At 39.7% G+C, this 15,276-nt stretch overlaps 1 protein-coding gene across 1 annotated transcript; it reads left to right on the plus strand.

Annotated features, from left to right (window-relative positions):
* Window positions 1-8,505: 8,505 nt before the first annotated feature.
* Window positions 8,506-15,204, plus strand: slc22a6l (solute carrier family 22 member 6, like; the record flags this gene model as incomplete). Its single annotated transcript, XM_083787483.1, has 9 exons — window positions 8,506-8,910; window positions 9,314-9,417; window positions 9,745-9,899; window positions 11,546-11,714; window positions 11,977-12,100; window positions 12,575-12,690; window positions 13,573-13,787; window positions 13,880-13,988; window positions 14,997-15,204. The coding sequence occupies 9 exons, from the start codon at window positions 8,506-8,508 to the stop codon at window positions 15,202-15,204; spliced, it is 1,605 nt and encodes a 534-aa protein (XP_083643609.1).
* Between the last annotated feature and the right edge of the window lie 72 nt (window positions 15,205-15,276).

Below are 15,276 nucleotides of genomic sequence, written 5' to 3' on the forward strand. Positions count from 1 at the left end.
AACAAATGTACTCGTCACATTATTTCCATCATCATACTTGTGTAGTGTGTACCATGGACCTTTATGTGCACTGGGCAGCTGGGTTTGGCCTGACTGACAGCATACAGGTATATAGCTACAACTACAAGTACAACCAACGTATACGTACTGTATGTAATTTTTTCATGCCTGACAGATATGAGCCATAGGCACCGAAGTCTGACGTCATTTACGCATCATACTTATACACAGCATTGATCAACTGATGGTGAAAAATCGCTAATGTTACTTCCGCCAAATTACGTTACATTTTCATCTGAAACAGACTATCATAAACTATACAGAGCCACCTTCCCAACAATATCGCCGGGCAGTTTGTTTATTTTTGGACCACAATTCGTATATGAGACGATTCTAAGATGAATAGATGAATACCGGTAGTCTCTTTTGAGCAGTTCCACTGATGGCAACTGCCCCGAGTGTGTGTGTGTGTGTGTGTGTTCCCCTACTTTTGATTAAAAACAGCCATTCAACCTATCTAACCAAAACAATTACCCTCTTGGTAGGTCTGAATGTCAAACGCAATGAATCCAATAGTGGAGCCAGAGTGATGCAGCAGAATGCAGCGGAAATTAACACGGATGGCCCTGTTGCATATCAATCAACCTGGTAGTGTTAAGTACTGCTACTGGCACTGAGAGAGACGAGGCAATAGTTTTTTTTATTTTTTATAATTTAGTTTATTGTTTTTTTTCACAGAAGCATTATTGAAGTACTGAGTTTGAAAAATAATAATTAACATTAACAGCTTCTCTTAAATAAACCCCACAAGTATGACATAAAAGAGTAAACACAATTTTCACCCCAAAGAAAAAGGACAACAGAAAACAAGACAAACAAACCTTAAATACAAGATCAGTAAAAGTTGAAAAATAAAAGGCAGACAAAAACAGTATATCCTATCCTATATAAAAAAAATCATAGGTACATGATACATCCATAATCCAATACAATACTATCCATACAATCCAATCACAGTATAAGCTACAAAAGTCCAGCAGACCTCACTCATCCCCAAGCAGAGACGGATTCAAATTCTGAATGAATTGAAAGAATGGTGTCTTCTCCAGTTTTACACAGTACAAGGTGTCCCTAACCCAATGAGTGTGAGAAGGGGAAGTGGGCGATTTCCAGTTGGTCAGAATTAGTCTCCTAGCCAACAGAGTGACAAAGGCCAAAACATCCCTCTCTGGTTTAGAGAGCGACGGTATTGAGGGAAAAACCCCAAACAGGGCCCCCAAAGGTGTGGGCTCCACTCTTTGCCCGACTATCTTTGATAATAGTGGCAATAGTGGCAATATGTTTGAGAAAGACTTTGGGAAGAGACTCCAATAATAGGAAGACTGGCAGATATTGAATGAATGAACTGAATTTACAGCTGGAAGGTAAATTGATAATTATTTTGTATTTTACTGCAATGTTTTGTTGTATTTTGTTGTATACAACATCATTGAATGATTGAAATAAGTATGTACGGTCTACGGGATAATATCTCACTAGGTGGTCATTGTCTGTAGATAATTCACTGACAGGGAGTTTAACCACCCTGAAGGTGAATTATACCTAACATAAATTAATAAATTGATCCAAAACACAACAAAAACATTATTTGCGCTGGCTGCGTCTGCCCAGCTGCAGGGCTGGAGTACTTTTTCAAAAACATTTTTGAGAGCAATGTTTAGCTGTAAATTACATTGTGTGTCACAGTGTGTGTGTTTACATGGCTCTCACGTTGGAAACAGCAGTAAATCAAGCGGGCACAGCCGGTGCTCAGAGGGTTTGATTAGGCAGCGGTCTGTTATAGAGCGGAGCGGTCTGTTATCAAGAAATAATACACAGCTGAATTCAGCAATTGACCAATCAGAATCAAGCAATCAACCAAGCCATGTAATAAGTGTATATAATTGGTTGTGTTTTGTGTCTCATCCATGACTAACTATAGCAATTCAATTTGACATTTGGAAACACGCATTTACATTGTCAAAGCAAGTAAAATTTAATGTAAAAATTATGATGTGTCATGATTTGTATGAGCTTTGAACAAAATCTGGAGTAGAAGAAAAAGGTGTGTTGTGAAGGAAGTGTAAATGGTGCTAAGTCTAGTTAGGCAATGGGCTATAATGGGGAGTTGCAACATGACTCAGGAATAAAGAATGCAATATTTTAATTATACAACCTACGGTTAAAGAGTTAGATGTCAAAAGCAGGCTGGTACAGGAACACCACGAAGGCTATTAAAAACACTTGGGGTGGAGTTGGAGTGCATGTCTTCCTTGGCCTACTGGGACTGTGCATGTCCAAGGTGGTTCTGTCCAGCAGATTGTGATTTTAGCTGACAGACACGCACAAGACACACCACATAGTGGCAAAAAAACAACACCACAAAAAGCCCCTGGCACTGGCAGCTCTTGCCTGACTCTGTTTGATCTTTGTGCCAATCACACTGCTCCTTCCACCAGCCCTTTTCTGTTGCCTTTTGTTACAGGCCTTTGTTTTTTGTGAAAGGGGTAAATGCAGGAATCATTGCGGGAACCTCTCTACGAAGCAATGCTTTAGGCGAGTGAGTGTTCCTGGAGAGTTGTCATGATTATTCGAGGACAAACAGGCCGGTCATTACAATATCCAATCTTATTTTGAAGTCACCCAACCGAAATTCAAAATAATTCTACAATATTCACTGAAAATCATTGATTGGACAAATTTGACTTAAATTTGTTATGCTACATAAAGTTATTTTCAGACTGCATCCTTTTGGAGTTTAATGCGTCAGAGACGCAGGATCATCCTGTGCATAACATCACTGAAGATGGCAAGTATTGTGTATCTGTATCATACAACATAGTATAACATAACATTGCTCGCTTTCAGTTTCTGACAGCACATTGATTGGTTGAAGTTTACATGGATACATGGATGGTTGAACCAAAAACATGTTTTTTCTTTCTTCGCCAGTCCGAAAGCGTGGCTGAGACTATGTTTTGCACCTTGTCCGTCTGTATGTTTGTCCGTCCGTCCGTGGACAGCTAATCTCCGGCAGCGTTTGACGGATCAACGTGAAACTGTGTACACACACTCCCTGGATGGAAGAGCAAAACATTTGTTTCTATATTATTCCTAGAGATTTTGTACAAACATCACGCAAATAGGTACACAATTGACTCTATAGTCATATCAACAAGGATCTGTCCGATTTTTCATATTTCATCCTGCTTGGTACGATTGGCATCTAAAATTTGCAGGAGTGGCACATTCCCACTAGGCAGAGAAAGAAATGCCACCCTTTTCACATTGGCATATTATAGTGCCAACCGCAGGCTGATTTTTGCAAAACAAGTGTTTTCATATTACTCCGTCCTAACAGATTTTGTCCAAACATCACGCAAAGTTGACAATTTGGCTTGAGACAAAAGGTCACATGGGGTCACTTTTAAATGGTTAGGGTTCTCCCCCAGGGTAATATGAATGCAGTGATGCACCAGTAGAGATATCTTATGTACGTACTGTAAGTGGAGATTTTGGCCTAAAGTTGGCATGGCACTGTACATCACACAGAAAGAATGAAAATGCATAGCAATTCCATGTCAATCCTGGCAGCAGTTTTCAAGATAAATATTGTTTGGGACCAAACTGTTGACTGTCAGACATTGCTATCATTAGAGCCCAACGGCTAGCAGGGCTAAAACCTGTATCTATTCTCTTGTACATCCATTTTATTTTTATAAATTAAAAACTAGCCTATCTTTGTTCATTTTGTCACAAAGACGTGAAGCAACCTGTTTATGGCTCTGGTAGATGCTGCTGGGGGAAGAACCTTGCATATCACTGGATGATTACTATGAAATTAAATATTAACTTAATTAAAATTTTAGATTTTCATCCACAGTGTATTTCAGCCTGAGTTTAATTGTAGCCTATTTCATGAGAAGTGTAAAGGATTAATATAATTTTACAATATGGATATATTATATTATTATTATTATTTATAATTATAATTATTATAATTATATCTTATTTCAAGTCAATTAAATTGCATACATTCATTCACATACATATGCATATAATATAGGTCTATGCAGCCCAAAATTTAGGCTAACCTAGGCATTTATTAAACCATGAGATTTGTAAACCGCTTATCTCGATGTGAACACGACCAACCATTGTAACTTGACATGTTAAAGCCGGTTGTATCAGACAAGGTTCAAGGTACATTATTATCTGTTCACTTGTGTCTGGCTCTAACTATTAACAGAGTGTAATGTGCCACTATTCTCACGTTAGCTCAATGTTTTACTTGAGTCCAATCCCTAATGGACTACATGCACAGAAAGAAATACATGAATAAATAAATAAAATCTACAAGAATCTTAATACACTTAGCAAAGAGAAACGGAACTGGAATAAATACAAATGACACAGGATACAAAAACATTCCAAAGCCATAGTGAACCATTTTTGGCAATTGAGTGACAATAAAACAATAAAAAGATCTCTACTTCAAGTGTGCCTTCTACTACAGCAAACACAAGGGAGATAGGAGAAGCTCATAAAAATAAGAATTAAATAAAGATGAGAAAATGTGAAGCCTTCAAATTACCACCACAGATTATAGTAAATCTTACTCTCCCTGGCTTTTATTCCAGGCATGACGTATTTAGTCAATTTCAGTTTTAACTTTTAGGTAAATAAGAGACTTTTTGACCACAATCAGATCAGACGTGTTTTTGAGCCCTGCTATAAAGTGACAATGTGTGCTGTAACACTAGTATGACAAGACAGAATATGTCTACTTTATTGTAGTAAAATATTTTACCACAATGGTCCTTGACAGACTAGAATTTCCAACAAAGAATTTCTTATTGCTATTTCACAGACAGCTGCAATCATTAATGACAGATTAGGCACCTGCTGTGCATTTCTCTTGGTGCAGCTGGAAGTTCATGACCTGACATATCATGCTGATACCTAAATAAGGAGCTCACATTCCTTAAAGTGCAAAACAATTAGACTAGGACATTTGAAGGTGAATACTGTGACTAACTGCCTCTTGTCTGCTTTGCAGTCTGGAAAATAATGCAAAGAAACGCACAAAAATGCACAACAATAAATTTCAACAACTATTTACTACTGCACTACTACATGAATTGCATTGAATTGAATGGGAATTGAATGGGGCTATGGGGGGGGGCTAACCGAATGGGCTATTCGGTTATTTCCATCGCTCAAAATTATAATTTCTTTGTATATATCCTCTCTTCATAATGTAAATAATATCCCAAGCGGCACACTTTACTACTTATTTCGATGGAAATAAGCGAATTAGCATAACACCCCATAGCCCCATTCAATTCCCATTCAATGCAATGCAATTCATTGAGGGCTTATGGTAGGGAAAATAGCCCTTTTTTGCACAAAAAAACACCTGGACCTCTTTGGTGGGGACGTAACAACTACAAAGAAAGGTAAGAAAGATAAGAAATCATTCTAGCATGGAATTCTCCTTTAACAAAAATTTTAAAATATTTTAACAACAAACAAAAAAAATTACATTATTATTTCATTTAAATTTCATTTTTTACTTGCATTATAGAATCATTTTTAACACTAGAAAGATCAAAATGAAAACGTACTTTAATTCTATACATTTTACAAAATAACGGGTTAATGGGAAAAAAAGTACCAAAATGCGTATAAAGGACAATTTCTTTTATAATTATGCATGCAAACTCATCTTCTTTGAAAATCTCCAATTCAAGGTCCTCCACAAATCATTTCAGTTTATATGAGAGAGATATTGTTTGTATTTCTTATACAACCATAGAAGTAACACTGGTACATTTTCATGCCGTGACTGCTTGGGGCTGAGCCAGCTAGAAGAAGGTCTGTTAGCCAGGGTGTGGCCAGGGTGTGGGTTGTAGCACCAAATTCTGGGCCCTGGGACAAATAATCTCTGTGGGCCTCACACGCAAAACATTTGAAGACAAAAGTGTGTAAGCACAAACATTGAAGACAAAAGTGAACGCAAATTGTGATTGGCCATAATGAGATGATATAATGAGAAATTTTCCAGGCTTTCAAGCCCACCCTTGGGGGCTGGGGCCCTAGTAAATCTGCCCCTCTGCCCCACTCCCCCCCCCCCCCCCAGTCACACACCACTGCTTAGTGAGTCTTTATGTCTGTCTGCTGAACGCTAATCTTGCAATCACACTTGTGCACACAGCGGTAGGCTTTACATGAAAGTCAATAGTGGTCGGATCGGGCTGACAAATATGGAGTCATATGTCATACAGTGGAAGTGTTGACTGAGGCCTCTTTTAGATGGGGACGGTCTCCAGATAAAACGGCAAGGTCCCGTTGTGCATTTTTTATTGACCCTTTACACGAGAACGCACACTTTATGAAAACGCTATAATGTCGCTGTAGGTGGCGGTAACAGGCTGCCAAATAGACCAGTCACCCACGTATAAGAAGAAGAACCAGGTATAGCTTCCCCTTCACGCAACCCTATCGGGGTTTTGAATGACGCTTCCAGAACACAACGTGGTTGTGACCGTCGCTCGCTGCCTGCTTTCTACATACAGGCTGACAGCCAGGCAGCCCAGAGCATGCAGGCAGAGTGCGCCACAGGATGGTTATATATTTTATAATACATTAGGCTACATAAACGCTGCTGCCGCGTTACATCATGGTTTTACATTCACCATCGCTGATGAGCGGCGCTTTTTAGGGAGGCTTGTTCATTGTAGGATATCATATATGGCTCTGCATCAATGTAATAAACATATGCGTTGTGAGCCAACATGAGCCATGATGTCATGAAGTTTTGCGGATTCACCGTTTTTCCTGTTTACACGGAGACTGGATGAAACAGCGTTTTCAAAGATTGTGAGGTGGTTTCAAGAGGTGGTTTCAGTTCACCTCCTGAAAACGCCGTTCTCGTCTAAAGGAACACCAGCAAACGATACTTTATTTTGCCGTTTCCTATGAACACCGTTCTCGTCTAAAGACCACCTGAGGCCACAGACTGGAGATCTGCATGCCACGCCATTATTAGACCATCTTGATTTGATTAATTGCTCAGCTGTAGTTAATGGTACGCCATGGACAGCCACTCTGTCATTTTAATTACCTCTTTTCCCATTCCCTGTGTCCTTTCAACACATAGAAGGGTGTAGGTGAGAGGTTATCTAGTCAGTCATTGACCACACATTTTACAACAGAGGGTTATTGGATGCATGGCATGCCCAACAGAATGGAATGGAAGTACACTTCACACTTATGACACCAAATCCTCTTGAGCCCCCATTGCCCCCGCCGGCGGGAGCAATGGGGGCAATGGGCTGAACAGCGCTCAGCGGGTCAATGGAGACCCAATTGGTCTCCGGTTCCAACTCCGATTTACCCCCTTTACCTCCATGGGGTTTAAGAGGATAATTGAATGTTTAGCCACATATTTTGCAATACATTCCATTTGAAACTCATTGGATTCTCTCAGTCAGTACATTTAAATTGACAAAATGTACTTAAAGTACATGCTGATAAACAGGCACGGAGACCCTGCTGACATTGAGAGGGATAAATTCCTTTGATGACAGCATTGTTTTTACAATATAATGTAAAAAGTGTGCGTATGTCCTAAAAACACATACGAATGCTTGTAAAGGATTTCCACTCAGCACAGAAAATATGTGAAATTGCTTTGGGAAAAAAAACGTCCCGCTGCGCAAGCGAGATTAACTAGCATCTCTATCTCTCTCTCTCTCTCTCTCTCTGTCTCTCTCTCTCTCTCTCTGTCTCTCTCTCTCTCTCTCATATGCAGGAACACTTCCATGCATAAAGTTAGCCATTATTCTCACTCTGTGTCTCAAATCTGGAGATAAAGTTCAGGATCTGTCCGAAGGCAGAACTATCCAAGCAGGACTCCTCAGCAGTCTTAGTTCACTTGCTCTGACGGAAGGAAGCTGTTAATTTCTTAAGAGATTTAATTTGAGCTACTAATAACATAATCCAAAGTTTTTTAAACTTTTCCTTCTCAGAAAAGCGTAAGGAATTTAAGAGCTGATTATTGCCCGCACAAAGCTCCAGCAATGAGGTTTATGTTTTTTCTCTCTGACTGTTACTCTGAAAATAACTTGAATAGATGCTATGCTTTATTTATTTATTTATTTATGTTTTTATGAAGTTGTGACATTTTGCTAGTTGTATGGAAGCACAATATTTCATCAGGTAAGTTGACCAAATTCTAAACATTTAAAAGTAATTGCAAAATGATGAAATTATACATAGCCTATTTGGGTTATTCCTTGCTTCCAATATCGCTGCCTCTGCCACTTCACAGGTGTTTATCAAACATCCACGGTCATTAGAGCCACAGAGACTGAGACTGTCCCTGTTGCAGAGGGACCTCTGAAACTACAAGAGACCACTAGAAGCATAGCCCTTCCTTTTGAGTCCCGTCGGTTGACAGCCATGGCATTTGGTGATCTCCTAGAACTGGCAGGGAGCACGGGACGCTTCCAGATCCTGCACGTGACCTTGTGCTGCCTCCCCATCTGCATGATGGCCAGTCACAACCTCTTGCAGAACTTTGTGGCCTGGGTACCGCCGCACCACTGCAACGCACCCAATAATGTCTCCCGGTCACAGCTGAGCTCCGAGGAGACGCTGCTGATTACAGTACCGCTGGACCAGAACGGAAGGCCCGACAGATGCAAGCGTTACACTGAGCCACAGTGGCAACTCCTGGCACAGAACGCCACATCCAGCCCAGACGAGGGATGGGATAGCGAGGATGGTTCGGACGTCGCCTTACAGGGATGCGTGGACGGATGGTCTTACAATCATACTGAGAGGACATCCTCAATTATAGCTGAGGTAGGACTTTATATACTTCTATTGATTTCTTTGAACTTTTAAAGAAAAGGTGTATGGTGATTCTAAGATGTAACTGTTGATTCACACTGTTAAATACCATTTCTTAGAGGAAATCACTGAACCCCTGCTTGCAGTTACTCTAGGGCTCTTTGGATAAAAGCATGATCCATGCAAAATAATAGAACCGAGGAGAAATAGCTGCACACCAACACAGACTTATGACGGAAAAGCCAGAGTTGCTCAAAATCACTGCATTAAAAAAAAATCTATTTAATAAATGTATTAAAATGTATTTGATGTGCAGAACTTTCTGTCCTGATCTACCATTTTCTCCATGTAAAAACATGCATTAAACATTTGTAAATGTCTGCACTGTTACCTCTTGTTTTTTTATTTTCTTCAGTGGAATCTGGTGTGTGATCTTCGCTCCTTAAAACAGATGGGACAAACTATATATATGGGAGGAGTGCTTGTGGGAGCGCTTGGTTTTGGAGCACTGTCAGATAGGTGACGTTTATTCTACTGAATACTGAAATCATTAAAGCTGTTACCAAATCTATAGTCTGTGATATGTGCATTCATCTTTTGTCCCTTTTGTTTTGAATATATATTTTGTCTTTGACCATTAGTATTTGTAGAAACTAGACGTAGACGGACAATCCATAATGAAAACAGAACACCTGCTCATGCAATCTCCCAACATATATTTGTGCGACCTGCATAACAAGTCTTATCAGGAGACCGGCCGCTCACAGCAAAATCGCCATTTATCCATTTGTAACTCAGAGAGACATGAGGTCTGACCTCTCTAATCTCTTTTGTCTTCTACTGTAGATATGGTCGGCGTGTGCTCCTGATAATCTCTAACCTCATGTTTGCCGTGGCTGGGACATGTGTTGCATTTGCTCCGTCCTTCTCCATCTTCTGCCTGTTCAGGTTCATATGTGGCCTGGCCCTATCTGGCCTGGTGCTCAACAGCTTCTCTCTCAGTAAGTTATTACTGGCAAGGACAGCAGAGGGAAATGGTGATCTACAATGTTTGTCTTCCATATTAATCAAATAGATATTTTTGGACAGCTGGGTAAACATAATTATTTCCAAATGTCTATTTGATTTCACAAAATGTATTACTTAAAAACGGTAGGGTAAGTGATTGGCTTTGGTTAAAATACATACGTTAAATAGCTCTTTATTCTGATACGTACGCATTGCTATATAGTGTTTGTTCAGTAACAGAAGTCTCCATGTCTCTCCATACAGAAAGTACATTTTCAGGTTAGGATACCAATTTTATCCAATCAGGATAGAGAACTCAGACAGGATACAAATTGAAACTGGAACGCTATAAAAATAGTTACCCTCTCCTGATTGGCTGACATTTAAATGTCAGCCATGTAAAATGTTTGTTTTGTCTATTAAAGAGCTGGAGAGATGGGGGGGGGGGGGACCTGTTACTAAACATACACTCTATAGCAATGATTACTATCAGATTCAACCTTTTAACAAAAATCTTCACTTATATCACTTAGCCCATCTTTAATATAATCTGTATTCACGTATTTTACTATAACTTCATGGTCTAAATGCATTGCATAGATTAATCAAATAACTGAAAAGGTAATTGAATATTCAATAAATCTTAGAGCTTGATAATAACTATGAATCGAGCACTAGGCATGTGAGCAGCTATTGGTGATCTATATCGTTCTGTTCTGGATATAAACAGATACAGATATATTTATTTATAATTCCCTGCATTCATTCTAAACAGAAGAAAAAATAAAAAAAACAATGTAGGCTATTTACAAGTTCCAGCTCATGCCCCACCCACTTCCTATTTGCATCTGAATATAAATATGATGATAAATTGACTTTATTTATTTCATTTATTGTTGTTGTTTATTCAACAAGTTCTTACTTAACAGTTAAAGACAAGGTATAGTGGCTTGGCTCTAACTGAGCCATTTCTCCAGTTGAACACAACTTGAATGCTTTCCGATGCCAACAATTAAGTAACAAGGTATTGTCCAGTTCAATTTGAGTCCGTACAGTTAGCTAGACAGCTCAATTGAATTTACTTTAATTCTAAAACGAGAGAGAGAGGAGAGAGTGCAAGTGAAGCTCTAAACATTAAACTAAACTGTTGGAGCCAACATCGTGGGAAAGGGGGAATAATGTAACATTTTTCCGACACCATTGGGAAAAGAATTACAAATGCAGACCAAACTGGCTAGTCTCCGTGTTGTTAGTTATAAAAGCCTGGCAACTTTGCAGTTATTTGATCGGCCAATGATTTGAAGAAACCTACCGATTAAAATGTGAATGCCTGAACGTCACTTCCAAATAGGTTAATGGAAATACGTAGATGCGTAGAGTATGTTTCCATGTTGAAAGAGGGAAAGCAGAAAGAGGGATACCGGCACATTGCTGGCTGTTTGCACCAGGAATGATTGTTGCATGTGCATGTTTCAACTAAATTATGTGGGGTCAGTCAGCCAACATTGACCATTGTAGACAGCCACCCCCTGTTGAACATACAGCTGCAGCTATGCTTTGAAAGGACAACATTATATATGATTCATGCTATAAACCCAATATTAGAAATCAATATCTCTTGTGATCCTTTCATTTCAAGTTGTGGAGTGGATCCCTACCCGTGTGCGAACTGTGGTGGGCACAGGGACAGGTTACTGTTACACCGCGGGGCAACTTATACTGGCACTGCTGGCCTACTTTATAAGGGACTGGCGATGGTTAACGCTGGCTGTCTCTGTTCCCTTCTACGTCTGCTTTCTCTACTCATGGTGAGATGTGCTTCAGTGAGCTATTGGGAGAAAAGTTACCGGGTTACCGATTCACAGCAAAGATGTTTGTCTTTGGTAGCGGCTAATTTCAAAGCTTCACTTTATGGAATGTTGTTGGTTTCTTATCGTTTGTTTGAACATGAGATGTGTTTTTTTTATTTATTATTAGCTGCTTTCTTCATTTTATTTTTTACCTTTTAGCTGCACAAATGAAAACTCAAATACACTGTTTCACAAAGATGTGTAACTTGTTTTTGGACAGGTGGTTTCTAGAATCAGCGAGGTGGTTGGTCCTGAATCAGAAGTGTGACCAAGCTGTCAAAAACCTAAAGAAAGTGGCCCACATCAATGGCCGCGACAAGGATGGAGACAAGATTGACATCAATGTAAGGGAGAGCCGTTTAAAGCTTTTTTGTGTGTGAATAAACCAACTGTATGTTAATACAGGTAGATTATGTATGAGAGTATGTTAATCCAATATACTGTAACTAGTACTACAACAACTTTTGTGATGGGGGGTGGTCTCCTTGCTCTTCTAATGAGAAATGTACATCCTGTGGTTAGGTAGGACCACTACTGGTTGACTAGAAGTATTGCATGAAGCCTAAAGAGCAATATCTCCCCCACCAAAGCAAGCTTTCCATCATAGCCCGGTTTCAACTACTGCGTTAAGGACATAAATCTTAAGGAGTGCAGCTTTATATTATTATGAAAGTGTATACTTGCATAATAACAGTGTATACTGTTTTTACATTCAGTGTACATACAATGTAAATGTGTGTAATATCACCAACTATAGGCTACATTGCCAAAAGGCATGCGTCAAACGTTAACTGAGCGTCTTCTATTCATGTCATTAGATGCTGCAGGAGTCCATGAAGAAAGAGCTGTCTTGTTCACAGGGAAGCTATTCTGTCTTTGACCTGTTCCGCACCCCCACCATGAGGACTACGACCATCAGTCTCAGTGCTGTCTGGTACTGTACAGTCACAGATTCTCTGAAAATCCAATTAATGCTTCATTTTATGCTAGTGCAGATGCTCTCTACTGCGTTCAATAAGTAAATCCAGAACCACTAAATCACCTAAAACATGATTGTTGTTTTAGGTGCAGATGTTCTCTAGTCTACGGCATTCAATAAGTAAATCCAGAACCACTACATAACCTAAAACATGATTGTTGTTTTAGGTGCAGATGTTCTCTACGGCATTCAATAAGTAAATCCAGAACCACTAAATCACATAAAACATGATTGTTGTGTAACATTCTCACAAATCTAGTGCTGCTGGGTCAATCTGCGTGTGACATCATCATCAAACCCGGAGGTTATGCAGGAATGCCTACTGAGTGGCAAAAAACCGCTTTCTGATTGCATTAAATGACGATAAACGACATTAAACTCACTTTGTCACAAATTTTGCCACTCGATTTTCCATTTACTTTATGCATGTGCATACCCTCTATAGTTCCCGAGCCATGGGTTAGTTGGTACCCGAGTTCTTGAATAATCCTACAGTAGAACCAGTCCACTCTGCACTTGCCCTCTGAACACTGTACCTACACTTATGCTGGCATTAATCCCAAATTATAATTCACTGTATGACTATATGTCGCTCACTGAAAATAACTGAAAAAGAAAATAAACATTACTTTTTTACATGGTTTAAACATGGTCGTTCAACGAAGCAGAAATTGGGCTTCAACAGCATCTCATCTAATAACCCTTGAATGTATCTCCATTATAGCGTCATCAAATCTAATCACTATGAAAACTTATATTTTGCCATTTTATCTCTCAGGGATTCATTGTCATTTTGTAACATTATCATTCTTATCTCCTACTGTATTCCTAAATTAGGTTATCGACCAGTTTTGCCTACTATGGTCTTTCAATGGACCTGCAAAAATTTGGAGTGGACGTCTACTTGATCCAAGTCATCTTCGGAACGGTTGACATCCCTGCCAAAGTCGTTGTCACTGTGGCTATGTGTTACTGGGGACGGCGGCCATCACAGTGTACTGCACTCATCCTGGCTGGAGTCATAATTTTGCTCAACATATTTGTGCCTTATGGTATGCTAGCAAATACACCTACTGTTTGCATACACTGCAACACTTTCTTATTGTACATTACACTAACATATCGTCTTCACTATACCGCCCAGAAAAACAGACTGTGCGCACCTGTCTGGCAGTACTGGGTAAAGGTCTCCTGGCTGCATCTTTCAACTGCTGCTATCTGTATTCTGGAGAACTGTTCCCAACAGTTATTCGGTAAGTTAGTCGTTTATTTTCTTCCGTTTATCAATTAGCGATAGCCATCCCTTATGTAATTTAGAAAGACCATCTATGTAAATATTTAGAATAGTCAGTGTGATTATCAAGTGGGCACTTTCCCATTATGTCTTATTGTGAAAGTTACAAATACATTACGACTGACTGTCAAACAATAACAGCAGTGTTTGCGTTCCCATGCTTTGGGGGTAATTTGCTAGGCATGTGCCCATTTTCAGCTGTAGTCGGACGTTGCAGAATTGGTCGGAGTGGTGGAGTGGCAGTGCGCCAGTACCGGATAAATAAATGAGCAGCAGTATGAGCAGCAGAATGAAAATGCATGGCCTTACTGTATATGTGCAACTATGGCTGTTGACAGCGAGTGTGGTGTTGTGTACTGATAGGCTAGATTTATACTATGGTATTTGCAGGTTCATCAGACCATGACTGGATGGCTTATGAGAGACTGCATCATGAAATATTTCAAATTAATATTCCCTGAAGATTGCCCTGACAAAAACTTGCTATGTATCTTGATAGCCCATTGCCCAAAGTATAAATTAGCCCTTGTGTTAAATATGCGTTTGAAAATGTTAACCACGTGAACCTGAGCACCCCTATTCTATGGCAAACATTTGTCAAAATATCCGATCTACGAGCTCACAACATGCCCCACTCTCAAGTCTCAACGTGATATGTTGTGAGCATGTAGGGCATTGTAGACTATATTTAGCAAAGAGATTTGGTGTAGATAAGGGAGACACCTGTAGAGGGCACCTACTCCATATTATCCCTGGCATTTTTCCAGCTTTGATGGCAGTAAGTAGGACTTACTGTATATGGCCATATGGTGAGAAATTATCGTATCGTGATACAATGTCTCCACGATAAAATATTGTGATATTATATGTTTCCATATCTCCCACCCCTAATACTAGGACTGCACTATAGTACTAACAACAATCGCTATACTAACAACAATCGTGCGTATGTTTTTCTTTCCATCAGACAGAATGGCATGGGCTGGGTCTCCATGATGGCTCGTGTAGGGGCCATGGTGGCCCCTATGGTGCTGCTTATTGGAGACTATATCCCTTGGCTACCAGGTGTAATCTATGGAGGAGCTCCAATCATAAGTGGGCTGGCAGCGTTATTTCTTCCAGAAACACTTGGTATGCCCCTACCGGACACGATACAGGATATGGAGGACAGGTAAGAACACGTTTTAACCCATTAAGCATATACATTGTTATATATAAAAACCGGGAAAGCATGCCATTTCAGATGT

The sequence above is a fragment of the Protomyctophum parallelum genome (genome assembly GCF_964188405.1).
Source record: "Protomyctophum parallelum genome assembly, chromosome: 1".
Taxonomy (NCBI): Eukaryota; Metazoa; Chordata; class Actinopteri; order Myctophiformes; family Myctophidae; genus Protomyctophum; species Protomyctophum parallelum.